The sequence below is a fragment of the Marmota flaviventris genome, chromosome 2, assembly GCF_047511675.1.
Source record: "Marmota flaviventris isolate mMarFla1 chromosome 2, mMarFla1.hap1, whole genome shotgun sequence".
NCBI lineage: Eukaryota > Metazoa > Chordata > Mammalia > Rodentia > Sciuridae > Marmota > Marmota flaviventris.
The window spans coordinates 61,844,699-61,861,901 of NC_092499.1; the positions used below are offsets into that span (position 1 = coordinate 61,844,699).

The 17,203-nt window shown below is 40.8% G+C and overlaps 1 protein-coding gene across 20 annotated transcripts in view; it reads right to left on the reverse strand.

Annotated features, from left to right (window-relative positions):
* Nucleotides 1-17,203, reverse strand: part of Trim9 (tripartite motif containing 9) — a 98,038-nt gene that overhangs the window by 38,999 nt on the left and 41,836 nt on the right. For 16 of the 20 annotated variants that reach the window (XM_071607216.1, XM_071607215.1, XM_071607204.1 and 13 more), the window contains exons 2-3: nt 9,352-9,447; nt 6,632-6,754 (exon numbers count right to left, since the gene is read on the reverse strand). The exons of 3 other annotated variants lie outside the window; for them this stretch is intronic. In XM_071607216.1, coding sequence (XP_071463317.1) covers nt 6,632-6,754; nt 9,352-9,447 — 219 coding nt within the window. The remainder of the gene's footprint in view (nt 1-6,631; nt 6,755-9,351; nt 9,448-17,203) is intronic. One more of the 20 variants, XM_071607203.1, reaches the window with a different exon arrangement.

Here is a 17,203-nt window from a genome sequence, read left to right on the forward strand (position 1 = left end):
AATTATTAGAGTTAGCCCCTACCAACTTTTGCTAAGTGTAGCTGGAGGTTTTGAATTGTAACAGGTGTCTAATTTTTCCAAATTTCTTCTTTTTAATGGACTATCTGGACTCTTTGCCATTAGTTTTATTGGGTTCAGGCTGGTGTTTGGCTTGAATAAGCTACTTTTTCTTGCTAGCAATGGCTGTAGCCAGTTAAATCATATCTAATCATTTTAAGATTTTTTGTGAGTTTGGTCAGGATTTCTCTCCCTCTCATTCCTGAAGCAAAGAGTTATCTGCCTCATAGGAAGCAATGGCAAAATAGCTGAGGCAAACAGTTTTGCAAGACAATAGTATTCATAATAGAAATTTGTACTCTTAGTGATATGGATATATAATTAATTATTTGCAAACATAGTGGGAACGTGACAGGTGATACATGGAGAGTGATGATAAAGATAATGATGAAAATAATTAAAATGATTCTAACAAAACCCAACAGTATACTAGGCCTCAGAATGAAGCATTCATACCTGCAGTTGGCACACAGAGGCCCTCTGTAAATATGGAAGCTCTGTAAATCAGTGAACTTGAGCATTATCTCTTAGCATCCTGATTGAGTAATTTTATTGGTATGTTAAATTTACCAGCCACACATAGAAATTAAAGATTAGATCTTCCCCAGAATAACTATGAATATCTATAACATCTTTTTCTTTCAGAGGATCTCAGAGTTGAAAGGCAATCAAGAAGACATATATTACCTTGTGCTCCTCAATCCATCATCAGTTTATTCTAAAATATTGGAGAGAACACATTTATGATGATTTTAGAATTATTTTAAATTCTGAATGCAACAAGCAAAAATAATTCCCACATATTACCTGAAGCTTACAAAAAGAAAATTACATATGAAAAGTTTCTGAAAAAAAAAATAGATGTCACTCATGACCTATTTTTAGATTGTCACAAATTCTCTGTGAGGAAATTTTGAACCTTACACAGCTAAGGAAGACCTGAGAGGATGTTAACATGGTGTTATAGATAGGATGAGAATCTGGGGATCCAGCTTACTCTACAAATCATTGAGATACTGGCCAACTAATTCTGAATATAAGCTAGTTACTATTTCTTGGAAGTTCAAAAATATTCTTTCCTTCCATTTGCTTTAGTTTATTGCATCCTAGAAATAGACAATTTGCTCCCAGCAATTTTTTTTCAAACTGCTGGATAATATTAACTATAATTTACATATCAAAAAAGATTCCTAAAATATGGCCACATGTGCATATGTCTCAAAGCCTTTTTGCCTTTTTTAGTTTATAATAGCTCACCAAACTTTGTGAAGTCTTTCATAGAAAGATCAACTATAACTCAAGGTCATTAAAGAATTCCCCACTTTCAGAAATAATACCACCATTGTACAGGAAAATTGTATTCTGTGAACTATGGTATTATGGAAAATAAGCCCTGGAAACACTTTTTCAGTTTGTTGGATGAAACTTTGTTTCCAATTATTCTTTCTCAGTGGTAGCAACAGTTAACAGTTCTTACCTATTGAATATTGTGATAAATGCTTTACAATGACCTGTGAGGTGAGAACAGTACTATTTTTAACAGTATTTTACAAACAGATAAAAGAAACAAGTGATAGAATTGCCCAGAGTTAGAGATCTAGTAAGAGTGTGACCTGTCAAGGGAGTCTCTATGCACAGACACCAGGCTCCTACCCACTCAGCTCCATCTTGCTGGGAATCAGGACCAAGATCATTATAAACCTGTTAAAATCAGTGCTTTCAGAGAAGGACATGAGCAGATTACAAAGACTGTGTAAATACACACTCTCTTTCCAGCATCCCTGGCCTTTTGAATTGCTCAAGGAGAGAAACTTGCCAGAAAAAGACACCCACAACTCAGTTCTCTCTTTGTTAGCAAAAAAAGCAGCCCTCAGAGAACACAGCCAACAGGAAGCGGAAGAACATAAGATTATCCCCCAGTAAAGTGAAGGATGGGTCGGCCCGCAAAGACAGAAAGAAGTACTGTGCTCAGCAAGTGGTGTCTATAAAAGGCCAGTCTTTTCTCATGAATCTCAGTAGCAACAAAAGGGACAAGAGAGGGAAAAGGCAGGAGGACAAAGAAGAGGAAGGGAGATGTAGAGGCCCGTATCAGTCTTCATGACGGCAGCAGCATTGATGGCTGTTTCTAGATGCAGTGACAGATACAATCAGCTGAAAACAGCCCTGAAACAAATCGCTCCAGACAGAAGACAGGATAGCTTTGCTGCCCTGGGGAAAACCAGCCACCTGTCTCTCATTTCTGCAGTCGTTTTAGGTCTGGGGCAGGGAACTCCAGAAGGGGTAGGGTGGAATGAGGGCAGGCAGCTGCCTCTGCCCATGCACATTGATGTGCTCTGTCAGGGCAGCCCACCCAGCACAGGTGGACTATCAGGGGAGGGAAAGAGCACAGTTACAGGACACATGGAGTCCCAGTGATGACTTAAAGCCATTCTGGTGCCATCTACATCTGTACACACAGCACAGTTCATAACTGATATTCTCACAGTGTTGTCCTGCACAGGTGGCACCAAATGGGGGTTACTGGGAGCTTTTCGTATCCCTCTGCCATTCTTTGACATGGATAAACTTTGCTTTTTCAATCTTTGACTTCTTCTTTCATTCACATTGCTGCCCTTCTGTCTGTCTTTCCTATATAGAAAACCTGGAGCTGCCACTAGAGTTGCCACATGACTTATCACAATCCATTCACCATTTTCTGTGTAATGGAGCTATAAAGCATTTGCTATGTTTTATAAAAAGATATTTCCATTGAGGAGAAGTTAAAATTGTATGGCTGGATAATGGTTGCTTTGCTACTTAGCAGTGAAATCTCTAGCTGTCCAGTTCAATTCCCAAAGACATTTATAGTTTTATTTTACACAGTGCTGTGTGATTCCAATAATATTTTGAGAATTGTCATTACAATAAAATTCTGCTTTTCAGAAGGAGGCCAAAATGAAGGACTATCTTGACAATTTTTAATCATGTTGAAACAGGTAATGGAAACGGAAAATGTCCATCGGTCCTCAAGTCTAACTGGATGGAGCAAGACCACAGGACACACTGTGCTACTCACTCTCTCTTTCTCTGGAAGCTTTGTGGCTCTGCAGGCAAGAATGCAGTGGTTGATTATAAACATACTCCTCCTACAAGTCAGACTGCCAGCATTTCCATGAGCTGCTCTGTGATGCTTTTAGCTCCAACTTTTTTGCTCACAACTTCTATGGCACTGGCCACCTCTCCTGGAAGCTTGTTCACTACCTATGCTGGAGTCCTTTGTGACTTATCTCTTCCCCTGAACTGTAACCTCTGTAAGGGCAGAATTCATCCATAGTCAGTCACCTGGGTCCCTTCCCCTACCTGTGTTCCTACACAGCATCTGTCTCCTTGCAGATGTGAATTAGGTCCTGGCTGACTGATGGAAAGTCTGACTCTCTGCTTTGTACTTCTACCAGAGACTTTGGCCAGATACCATATAATGCTGTGGTTCTGGTTCTGGCTCTGAGGTCAGGTTACCAGCAATCAAACTCTGGACCTGTTTTTAATATCATGGTGTTGTTGTTTCCTCATCTCTAGAATGGAGACAATGATAATAATGACCTTATAGAGCTGTTGTGGGAATGACTGAATTGATCCCTACTGCACAATTTATATAGTGTTGCCTCAAAGAAAGTGTTTAGCTATTGCTATTATTAAAGCTGAGACTTGGTTATGGAGAATGTCTATTCTGTGTTACTGTTTGGGCAACTGCAGAATCACATGTCATAACATTTCCAGATTTTAATTCAGACTTTTAAAATGGTGATTATGGAAAAAATAATTTTGTTCAGACCTAATCTGACTATCTTGAATGAAAAATTGATGGAATAGAACTATTTTCAAGATTGTTCCAGATAAATCTATAAGATTGAGATCTACATGACAAAACTTTCAGGAACTCTTTGGGTAAAAAAGCATTTGTATCTTTCCTCCCCCCCATTTTAGGAATCAGTACACATATTGTCATGAATCACAGTTTGGTGGGCCTTTTAAGGAATTCAAAAGCAAATAACTTAATCATAGACATTGGGAGATGAGACTGGAAACTGAGGCACCAAGAGCCATCTAAGTAAAACTCCTCATTGCTAGACACCTTATGGATTAGGCATGTACAGGCCATGAGGAGGGTTCTTCCCTAGGAAATCCAACCCCTTCTTGTGACTTTCAGTCCTTATTGAAGTCTCCATGCAACTGGAGTGAGTGTGGTTCTGCTCAGAAACTTGAGTTCATTTTAAAATGAACTTAAGAAGGTCTTCTAGTTAGACCCACAATCAGGAAACATTAATGGTCATTCTGGAAGCAGTGTTAGGATCACCAGCTTTTGTTTGCTGTCCAAACCAACAGGCCAGGGCTCTTTGAACATTAGAGCCCTGGTCATTTTCTTTCTAAACTTAAGGTTCAGATTCTAATTCCATGGTATGCAATTTCCTTTATCCAGCAACCCATTGTTGCCTCTCCTTGATAAAAGTGTGCAGTTGTAATCAGCACTCAAGGAGGCACTAGCTGGAGGTCAGGCTGGTAAACTTCATCAGGAATCTTATCCTCCTGCCTGCCTTAATTCCACAGGCCCCTCACCCCCAGAGTGTAAGCCAGGCAACTCTCAAAGGCAGGGAAGAAAGATTTGTGTTCCCACCACATTACTCCCTGACATTGGGGAAGGAAGAAACAGGTGTGTGGCTCTAAATGCATCTTGATAAAATGCAGATGGGAAGTAGAAGAGGGAGCCTTGGAGGAGGAAGCTGGAGTTTGGGGTTTGTTCACCGTTGTTCACCTTTGTAATGAATTGTGAAGCTTCCTCAGGGAAACATTTTTCTTTATTATGCTATGTGGCTCCCTGTCTTCAAAACAGAGCTCTCTGGGGCTCAGGGTCCTGGTACAAGGGTGGGGCACACATTAATGATTGGCAGTTCTCCTGCTCAGGGCTTGGCACTGCCAGTCTTGTTGCAGGCTTTGCCCAGGTCTCATGCTCCAGATAGTAACTGGTTTCTTGCCTTGTTTCTAGTAATTACCAATGGGGTACTGTCCTGCTCAAAGCTTCTCTGCCACCAAGCTTCAATCCCAGATCTTGTAAGCTGTGGTCACTTATTTCTTCACTCTTGAAACTCTTCCTTGATTTACTGTGGGAGACCAACCTCGCACGTGACTGAGTTACTCCCTGGCTGGGTGTTTTGAGGTGTCCAGTAGCAGATGTGGCAGGGCTTCCCTGTCCTTCTTGGGTTCCAGAACGGCATCCGGGCAGAGGCGTGTCTCTCCACTACCTCAGGGACCCAATCACCTCATTTGACCTTGCAACACTGCTCCCCTTGATCTTCATTGGACAGGATTTTCCCCAGAATTTAGAGTTCCCCAATAAAAGCCCACTCCCAAGCGTGATAGCACTCTCTTGCTAGCCTCTCTCATGGAACCTCGCTTCCCCCGTGGGGAGCTTGAGGCACCGAGTGTGAGGAGCCGTCCCGGAGCTTGGTTTAAAGGTAAAATTTGTAACTCCCTGAGAATTTCCCTGCATGACCAAACAATTAACCGTTTGCACTAGCCACGGACAAAGATTTACCTCTTGGAATCCCATTCTTTAGAAATGGGTCTTCTCTTGTTCTCCAGTTACTAGCACCTGTTCCAGACCTGCTAGGTGATATCTGCCCCTTACTGGGTCATTGACCAATCACTAGCCCTTCTGAGGCTGTGTCCACTCACTGTTGTCCATGATTGAACCTCCTGATGCCTGGCTTCAATAGAGAAACTTTGGTCAGACTTTATTGTTCTTTCCACCCCAATCCCAGGACAATATCTTACACCACCTGCCTGCCACTCATTCTCTGAGAAACACCCTGAGTTTGCTGACCACATGTGAAGTCCTCAACTGACTGCCCACTGCTGGATTCCCTTCTGCTTCATTCTTGCCATCTAACACTTGCTCTCACATCTTGTTGTTTTGCTCCAGTGGGGCAATCAATAGACCATAAGTTGTCTCTAGGAGGACCAAACCTGCCGTTAGGGTTCCAGACTTGTAATCAATCAAGTTCACTGTGTGGTGATATAAGTCTGCACACCTGCCCAATTGCAAAGTTCACTTTAGAAATCCAGACAAGTTTTGCTTGTTTTCTAGAAAGTACAGATTCAATTTCTCTATTCAAAAATACATTTATGCCTCTGTACCACCACCCTGGCCACCTTATCTAAAGTTTCAACTCCCATCTCTAATACTCACCACCTCCTTTTCCTGCCTTTTATCCCCTCTTAGCACTTTTTACTTATATAATGCATATCTTACTTATCTTGCTTACTGTTTGCCCTTCCTGGTAGAATTCAAGCTCCATGAAGGTAGGGATTTTAACTAATTTTATTATTTCTGTACTCAAAGCTGTCATTCAACAAACACTGATTAGGAAAATTAAGGAGTTACTAGTGAATGGCAGGATTGCTTGCTATCTGGCCAGGCCACAGGGCTGTGGGTATCATGCCCTCCTCACCAGGGCAGGGAGTTCTCCCAGCTTGTCCATCATGGCCCCTGGAAGCCTGGCTCCTGGGCTTTCCGCTCTCGCCACAGCGCAGTGCTCACCTTCAGTTTGTGCTCATGCTCCTTGTTGACACGGGCCAGCAGCTGAGCTTTCCTTCTGTTGAGGGCATCAATGAGGGCATCACACTGGGCCACCAGACAGGCCTCAAACTCCACACTGTTCTCCTGTGTGAGAAAGCACATTTCTCAGGACTTGAGCTGCCAGAGAAAACACAGCTCCCTCATTCACATGTGGACAGGGCATCTCTGACAAAGGGAGTGGAAATGGACTCTGTTCACAGAGCACATTTGGTATTTTTAAAATAACTGGATAAAATTCATTCTATAGTGTTAAATTTAGATCAAAAAAAGTTTTTATTGCTTACATTTTTATCAAAAGGAGACCATCTCCACAAGTTGGATTATAGTCAGTAAAATAAATCTTTAAGCCACTGGTGCATGTCTGTAATCCCAGCGGCTCGGGAGGCTGAGGCAGGAGAATTGCGAGTTCAAAGCCAGCCTCAGTGAAAAGTGAAGCACTAAGCAACTCAGTGAGACCCTGGCTCTAAATAAAATGAAAAATAGGACTGGGAATGTGGCCCAGTGGTCGAGTGCCTCAGGGTTCAATCCCTGGTACCAAAAAGACAAAACAAAAAAACTTTAACTTGTAGAGTGGCACATGAGTCCCATAGTGAGTCACATGTGTTCAGTTCTGTGTAGTGGAGGGTGGCAACCAGGTGGAGTAGGGGATGGTCAATTAGGAGACAGAATCATTAAATTCAACAGAAGAAAGAAGACAGGGTTACAGTGGTCTTCAACATTAAACAATACTCTAACGACAATAGAAGTTTATAAGAAATAAGAATGATCAGCAAAAGATCTTGTCCCTTTCATTAGGGAAAGCAATAGTGAAGAATAATCAATGTTTGTAACAGGGTCACCTTGCTGTAAACATCAGGTATAAAGCAACATATGTGGAAAGGTAACTATGTGCTAAATGAATTAGAGCTTCCTTATGATGTTTAAGTTAAATGCAGGATATCAAATTTTTACTTGACTTAAATCCATACATGTCTTTCATTTAAGCAATTCACTGAATAATAGGCATTTAGGCAAAATAATCTTTCAATAAGTTACATATGCAATTTTGATTCTTAAACCATAATCTGAACACAATTAGAATTTTTAGCAAATGAAAACTAAATACTCACATATGTATTAATAGCTCTTAAAAATAGCACCCAGTTGAGGGCTGGGAGTGTGGATCAGTGGTAGAGCACTTGCCTAGCATGCTGGATTTGAGCCTCAGCACCATATAAAAACAAATAAATAAAATAAAGGTTTTAAAAAAATAAACATTTTTTTTTAAAAAATAGCACAGTGTTAAGTAAATTGTAAATGTTTTGGGAATAGCAAGGAAGGAACAGTTTAGCATAACACACTTTATTCCCAAAGTCATGAAGAACTATATCTATATAATAATCCACTGACAGGTATTTGGTAACTTTTTTTCAAACACAAGATCTTCATATAAGGTATGCTTTAGTAATTGCTTGAGTAATGTATCTATAGATGCTAATTCTGGCTTTCATGGCAATCATTTTTTTTTTTTTTTGAGTTTTCAGGGAACACCCATTGAAAACATAATTTAAGAACTCTCTATGCCCCATGCAGGGAAATGGTGGAAGGAGGTTGGGAGGGAGGGAGCTTTCCCCTGGAAGTCTCTGTTACTTTTTTCTTGCAGAAAGAAAGCTTTGCTCTGATGAAGAGGCAAGAAAGAGGCAAGCCTGGGTCTGCACATTTTATGCCAGCAAAAGCAAAGAAAGGACTGATTGATAAGCTCCATGGCTTTGAAAAACAGAAGGAAGTGTACAAAACCGTTGGGTTGTTAGGGAATCAAACGTTTTAACATAGGCATGCATGCCAAAAAAGGGCAAAATCAGTGTGTAATGCTTTGAAAGGGTGGCTTATGTTTTTTAAAAAAGCCATTTCTGCCTTGATATGGGTTCAATGTTAACTCAGAAAGCCAATATATTGAAAGCCAGAGTTTAGGTTATTTCTATGAGGCAAACCTCAAAACATCAGAATGGCAAACAGTGAAAAGGTTCATTATTTTAGTGTCTCATACCTTTTATAGGTTATCCCTTTTACTACTGTAGATAATTTATGAGTTCTCAAATGATGAATGACCTGCTTGCTTGTCATTGTGTCCAGATAAAGATATCTGAAATTATAGTCACCAAGAGATCATGGCTGGAAAATATCCAAGTATCTAACTAGAGGAGAAGCATTTCTATGGGAAAGGAAGAAATGAAAGAAAGAAGAAAAAGAACAGAAAGAAGGAAGGTAAATAAAAAAAAAAAAGGAAGGAAAGGAAGAAAAAACTAGAGAAAATGTGGCTTGTTAATATTAAATAAGATGTATTTACTATAGGTGTTTTGGGAATGTATAGGGCTTTAAAACTCAGTAATGAACAACTAGAATTTACAAAGAAATAGTCCTCTTTTTACACACATGCTACTAGGGAATTAGGACTTCAGTGTAAAAGACAGGAACCACTTGGAAACCCAGGCTGTCTCTTGCTTGTGGGCAAAAGGCAAGCACCTCAAAAAGGGGCAGGTTGGAAGCTGCTCTCTGTGTGTTTGTATGTATAAAAGAGACAGGGCAGGAAATAAAAAATAGGAATTTTCCCAGAACACAAAAATAAAGGAGAAGACACAAACACCCCCACAATTTCACATTAGCCCATGGGGTTTGCTTTCCGTCCCAGGTGACGCTGATACCTGGATCTGCTGGACCATGTTGCGGAGCTGCACCAGAAACTCCTTGGCTTCCTTGGCCCGGTCTGACAATCCATTCAGTGCCTGGGAGAGCTGGCTCTGAGAAGAGAAAGCGGGGAAAGCATGGAGTTCTAATCACACAAGGCCACACAGAGTTGTTTCAGAGAGGAAGACCCCGGGACCAGGAGTTGTCAACCTGCTTGTCTGAGGTCAGGTCATTGAACTGACATTGATTCATACAGATTCCATCAACAATGGTGTCCACACTCCCTTCCAGGGGCTCCTGAGGAGTTTCTTCTCAAAAGCAGTGAAAACTTCTGGCCTTTGCCTCACGAGCTGATATATATCTAGACTTTCCTCATCTCCAATTAAGTGATTATTTATGTAATACCTATTATTTGCTAAGGATAAACAAACAAAACAGTGAATAGGATGATCTGATTATTATTGACATTATTTAGTTCAAAGAGCTATTATCTGGGATTGGGTCAGAAAGAATGAAGAGAGACAAGAACAGAATAAAGAAGAAAGGTTTAGGTTCTTGTGCAATACCCTGGGGGCCACTTACATGTGGTAACAAAGATAAACAGCAGGATTTCATTCCCCCTTTCACCCAATCAATGTCCCCCTCCTCTTCCCATGATGGCCCTGTTGCCCTAACACCTCTCCACACCAGCCTCCTAACCAAGTCTTGCTCCCTTTCTAACTTTCTTCACTACCCTATCCCTACAGGGGTGCTGTTCCCTTGAAAAGGCAATGTGTCCAGGTAAACACTTGCTCTCCCAGCCTCACTGTCTGCTAGGGTGGCCTTGACACACATTGCTGATCAATGGAAGTGGAAGTCTGCTGGGGGCTGGAATGGTCTGAGAGAGCTTTTTGGCTGACATGGGACTGGTGTGGTTGGTGCAGCCTCTTCCCTGGGCTCCTGACTTTACGATAGCTGTGATGTCTTCTCACTGGCATGTGGAGCAGTGATGAATGAAGTAAGATCAGTTGGGAAGACAATGAAAAAATCCTGGAAGGCTCTTCATTACTAGAAAATGTCCTTGTTGGTAAAGATTTGTGTGCATTGCTTTTATAGGATAGTCTTTCAATCATATTTATAAATATCTGGTGGAAGGATGGGGAAAAAAGGAGCCTGGATCCGATGGCATCTTGGAGCAGTGGAGCCTCCCACCACTAACTAGATTTCTTGTAAAACTCCAGTCCCCTCTACAGGAGTTTTCCCCACTTCCAGCCATGAGCACTGTATTTGATACAAAATTCCACCTCCAAGGAGCTTGGTCATATCCTTCTGTCTCTCACATTGTGACAGACTCCATTTCCCAAAATGCCTCCTTGGATAAACTAAACTCTGTTCTCCTCCTTGCCAATGTAATGTATTATCTACCCATTTTTTTTCTTTAATAAAAGGACAGAATCTTAAAATTAAATCTCTTGGTCCTGTGAATGTTCTCTTATATTTGCCTTATTAAATACAAACAGGCTATTGACTCTTTTTTTTAATAACTGTAAAACAGAATGGGTACTGACTATTAAAAATATGTATGCCAAAGGCTGGGAGGAAGCAATGTGGGATGGTAAAAAGAACAGATTTTGAAAGAGTTAAAATTCTGGCTTTGTCCTTTACTAAGTGTGCCTTGATAAAGTTAGCTGTGCCTGAATTACTCCAATGGAAAAAATGGGAATAGTAATAATATTTTGTCGGTGGGTTTGTGAGGGTTGAATGCATTCATCTCTTTGAAACCTTCTGCTAATACAGGGTAGTGATTAAGGCAACTATTCAGATCTCATAAATGCTGCCAGTTACTGGCTATTCAACTTTTTATACATAGTTTTACCTCCTCCATAAAATGAGAAGAATACTACTACTATTCTTGGGTGTTGTGGACATTGTATGAGATACTATGTCTAAAGCCCAGAACCCTGCTGGAGCACAGCCACAGGGTACATGCTTAATAAATGTTGGCTGCTATTAATTGTTAACTGCTTTCTTTATTACTGCTTACACAAACACCTGCTGACTGGAGAGATCCAAAGCACAGATTCCTGGAACAGGATCTGTTGGAGAATATTCTCCATCACTTACACTGCCAGAAGGGTAGACCAACACAACTGAGTAAGAAAAATCACACATTGAGCCTAGAGTTGAAAAAAGCCTACTCAATTCTTTACTGGGCGTTTTAGTCAGCTTTTTTCTGCTGCACTGAAAGACCTGACAAAAACAACTGGAGAGGAGGAAAGGTTTATTTAAGGGCTCATAGTTTCAGAGGTCTCAATCCACAGACAGCAGGCTCCATTCCTTGGGGTTCAGGGTGAGGCAGAACATCATGGCAGAAGAGTGTGGCAGAGGAAGACAGCTCACATGATAATCAGAAAGCAGAGAGAGAGAGAGAGAGAGAGAGAGAGAGAGAGAGAGAGAGAGTGCTCTCAAGATAAAAAATAAATACCCCATCCACGCCCCTAATTAACTATTTCCTTTAGCTATACCCTACCTGCCTCCAGTTACCACTCAGTTAATCCCATTAGGGATTAATCCACTGATTAGTTTAAGGCTATAACCCAATAATTTCTCCTTGGAACCTTCTTGCATTGCCTCACATGTGAGCTGTTTGGGGACACCTTACATATAAACCACAACACTGGGTCTTAGTTACATCATCATAAGAGGTTAAATGTCTCCTCAAGAACTATTTCCAGGAACCCAATAGATAAAGGAGAAAAAAGTGTCTCATTTAGGAGGAAATGTTTCTTTTAGAACTCATGTTTCTTTATTTTTTTTCTGAATGGCTAAAGGTTTGTTGAGCAATCACAGCTTTATTCCCTTTTTATTATAACCTATGAATTAGTAACCACCCTTGGAAGTGTGAGTACAGAAAGTAAATTCATTTGGCTACACAGAAGTGGAGCTATCTGATTTCTTACATTCTAAACTTGGGATTAATTTTGTCTGTGTATCTAAGTCAAAGCTGACACCCACGAAGTTTTGTTAACCAAGAGTTGCATATTCTTAGAAAAAAACATTTAGTAGTAGATAAAGAGTGCTGGTTTCATCAAGGATTTTATATGGCAAAGCAATAAGTGAATTGCAAAAGACAATTTTTCCCAGGTTTCTTTTCTTTGTGTCTATGCTCAGTCCTAGTGCCCTCACCTGGCTAATGATTGTTCTGGTATTTGATAAACAATTGCATTATAAGATAAAGGTCTAGAAACCTTTCTTTTAAGCTTTGTCTACTTGTAGAAATTGAGCAGGAGACAATGAGAAATCCTGGAAAGCTATTTATCACTAGAAAATGCCCTTTGTGGTAAGGGCTTATATGTGCATTGTTTTTATAGTGTAGTCCTTTGAGAACATTTGTAAGCTATATCTGATATAGAAGAACCTTATTATTGATTGATCTGGTTTCCTAGAAACCTTTAAATTCCTGATCTATGCTAGCAGAGACATTCTGTATTCAGGACCACAGAGCAGCATTGTAGATTTGCCACCAGAGCACTGAAAATGCAAATATGCAGTGTGTGTTTTTATTGCAGTATCTTTGGCTGAACATATAGTCATTAGAGGGAGGAAGGTTCTACAGGCTGTTTATAATGCCTATGCAGTGGCTTTCAGAGTTCTTGGAGATTCATTTTCTAATGAAAGTGTCTGAAAGTGAATGAGAGTGGAAAAATGATGCACCCACAGAAGCACAGACAGTTTTCTGGTTAAGTTCTCGGCTCAGAGCATGATCAGAATAACCAAGGTCTACAGAAAGATGGCAAGCTGCTGAAGAAGAGAAACAAAGAACTCCAACTCTTCCTCCCCTCCATGCATGCCTCTCCCTTTAACTCCACACCTAGAAATACTCCTTTTGGAGGCTTTCCTTGCCTCCAAAAGGAGTATTTCTAGGAGAAATTTTAAGAGTTCAACCCTAGAGCAACCGCAGAGGATGTTTCAGAACCCATTTCTTAGGCTCAGCAAAGGGGAAAGGAATTCAATCCATCCTGACCAATTTCTTACTTTATGTGCATGCAGCCATGCTGCTGAGCACACCCCAGAAAGAAGACTGGCTCTTTCCCTTACTCCACTGTAAATATCATACACTTGTCATTTTCCCCTCAATTTACTACTAATATTGGGTGAAATTCCCTGGTTGTCTGAGATCTGAAGATACAAGTAAAGAGCAAGTCAAAAAGGATCAACGAAAGAGTTGGTATGAAACAGGTGAGGCAGCAAATACACAACAGCTGCTCAATGGCCCAGAAGGTGTGGGGCACCTTCTCCATCACAGTGCACGCTGTTCAGGTACTGCAGGTGAGCCACAGCCCACTCTGCCTCCTTTGCAGGTACCAAGGTAAACACCAAACACAGGAATAAAGTGGCCACTGGTGCAATGAGATTCTGAAAAAAGGTGCCCAAGAGAATAACTTTTTTTTTTTTCTGAAGAAATGCTGATTTTTTTTTTTTTTTGACTCTCACAACATTACCAATGTTATACAAGTAAAAAGTAAAAGCAAGAAACTCTAATAGTTATAATGGTCATTTGTTATGACCTGGGAACTCTAATGGGTGCTTTAAATGTACATTCTACTTAATCCCAATCACCAATCTGTCAATTGTAGAGGCTTGGAGAAGATATGCCTGAGTTAAGGTGTTTCTACTCACATGGAACACAACGAACCTTAGTGGGATTCCCAAATCATGCCTTTTGCTCCACTACCCCAAAGAAATGGAGAGGGGGGCGGAGCAACCCATGGTATAAGCATGTAAAAGCAGAGAAGGTGAGCTGATGAGGGCTCATTAATGATTATGAAAGGACCTGGTCATGCTCAATCGTCAGTTAATATATAAGCCATGGCATGCCTAGTTACCCTGTGAAATGTTCAGCTTCCTTTCCTGCATGAAGTTTTTGGTTTTGTTTTTGTTTTGGTGAATTTGAAAAAGAATCCTATAAAAAGAGAAGGGTATCATGGCAATAAGGAAGAAGCTTGGGATTGGGGTCCAGAGCTGGCTTTATCACCTACTGGCCTGAGAACTTGAACAGAGACTGGGGTGAGTGGGGAGTGAGGTAAAGGAATAAGAACCAAGTGGCTAGTGTTTGGGAACATTCCAGATGAACTGTCCATGGGATCTGATTCTCCTTCTAGCTAAAATTTTCATTCTTTCTGCTTGTACGTTTCCTGCCCCATGAAGGGATCTACTCCAACCCCCGCTCACTGAGTAGTGGATGGACAGGAATTCCCAGAGATCAGTCGCTCGGAGGATACTAAACTGTCTCTAAGCCCAGCAGCAGCAGGATTGTGATCAGCAGACTGAGAAGCTGGGCCTCGGAATTGAAGTACATAATCTAGGGATGTGGGGTGTGTGTGTGTGTGTGTGTATGTTAGTTTGTGTATGTATGAGTATGTAAGTGTATATATGCATGTGGGCATATGCATGTGAGAAAGTGGTTGTGTGAATATATGTAAATGTGGATGTGTATAGTGCACAGGAATGTGAGTTTAAGAGTATAGATGTGTGCATATGTGTGAGATCTTATTGGTGGAGTACAGGGAGGCTCTTGGCTTTGGGTTAGAATGGTGTTAAAGGGGTCTTATAAGTAGGGATTTTGTCCATTAAACTGCTACTTATTGCTAGTTGGTTATAACAAAGATGCTCTTCTTGCCCCAAACTTAGCCAGGCTCCTTGGAGCCCTCTTCTTGACTAAGCCTCAACCTTGACCTATAAAGACCTGAATAAACACTAACATAGTTTCTAATAGCTCAAGGCTACATTCCAAGGCTGAACCCAGCTCCACTTAAAGTGCCTGTCTGAGAAAACTAGAGGTTGTCAAAAAAGTTTACTGTTTGGTCCAGCCAACACCTGAAGATAGGGAGGGTGGGAACCTTTTCAATAAGCATCAGTCAGCAAATGCAGATGAGCTTTACATGGACTAACCTCCACTTTCCTACTTCTTGTAATTTTTCACCTCCCTAACTCTACTGAGCCCCTGCTCACCCCACTTCATACTCCCACATTCTCCCTTTAAAATGCCCAGTCAGCCCGGCGAGCACACCTATAATCCCAGTGACTTTGGAGGCTGAGACAGGAGTGTTGCAAGTTCAAAGTCAGCCTCAGCAACTTAGCTAGACCCTAGGAAACTTGGCAAGATTGTGTCTATATACACAATTGAATATGACTCAGCATTAAAAGAGAATAAAATTATGGCCTTTGCAGGTAAATGGATGGAATTGGAGAATATCATACTAAGCAAAGTAAGCCAATCCCAAAAAACCCAAGGCTGAGTGTTCTCTCTGATAAGTGAATGCTGATCCATAATGGAGGGGAAGGGCATGGGAAAAATGGAGGAACTTTGACTGGGCAAAGGAGAGGGAGGGGTACAGAGGAGGCATAGGGGCAGGAAAGATGGTGGAATGAGATGGACATCATTACCCTAGCTACATGTATGACTACACATATGGTGTGACGCTACATTACTACATTGTGTACAACCAGAGAAATGAAAAGTTGTGCTGCAATTGTGTACAATGAATCAAAATGCATTCTGCTGTTGTATATGCCTAATTAAAATAAATAATAAATAAATAAATTTATTTTAAAAAAAGGGCTGGGGGTGTGGCTCAGTGGTTAAATGCCCTGGGTTCAATCCCTGATGACAAAGCACACACATAAACAACAAACAACAAAAACATAAAAACCCACAACAAACAAAATGCTGAGTTATCTCTATAAATGAAAGTTGGGTTCAGTTCATGCTGGACTCTTTTCTCTATTGCAACAGTATATTTTTTATTAAGATCTACTATTACTCCTTCACTAATGTCTGGCTTGTTTTGATTGGACAGTTGCTAACCCTGGCTCTGACCCAGGGAGAACTGGGCCAATCTTGGGCAATGAGCTAGCCTCCACAGTTGTTAACTTGAAGGACAAGTGAGGGAGTACTTCTAGGGATGCCAAGTCCCCTGCTTAAGCTGGCACATCTCTCATTTAGCAAATGAATCTCGCCATGTTGATTGTAAACTTGGCTCTGAGCCATTTGGAAGGAGAAAGGAGGACTTTTACTAACACACTGTTATATATAATCCCCTTTCCCACACTTCATTGCTAGACCTGTATACACAAGCACACAAACATTCACAGCAAAAGCTAATGCATAGCGTCATTTGCTTACTTTTTCACAACAATTTCAACTGAAATAAGCTGTTTTACTCATTTTTAAACCATAAAAATGTATTATAAATGTCATTATTCTGTCAGATACTAGCAACTAGATCAGATAGATAGGGCAGTGGGGATGAATATAGCATCAAAATTAAGAGGACAGGCTAAAGTCAGACAGACTTGGGTTTAAATCTCAGCATTTTACTAGTTGTGTGATCATGGGCACATTACCTAATTGTACTAGATACTGTGGTGTTCTGCCCAGAATCCTCTCCTAAAGGTTATTCATCCTTCTCCCAGCTGCTGGGAATATCAACTGCTGCTAGAGCACACTAGGAATTGTTCTTGGCCACTGGGAATTGTCTTGCTGAAGGCTATACCCATGTATAGGGGTATCCCATGGCCCTCTCCTTGATTGCAGGGGCAGTGTTGAAGGACCATCCTAGTTGCAGAACTCCCTGTAGATTGGCTCAGGAAACTACATGTCAGCTTTACCCTCTACTTAATCTTGGTTTCTTCCAATTTTTACAGGTGTGTCTATCAACAGCACTAAACAATTACTCATTCTTATGCAACTTATTTAATACACTAAGCTTCAGTTGCCTCATTTGCAACATATGGATGATAACAGTACCTGCATCATAGGATGATCAGGATTATATAAAATCATATAGAAACTTCTACAGAATGTGGGGCCTGTTGTAAGAACTCAAA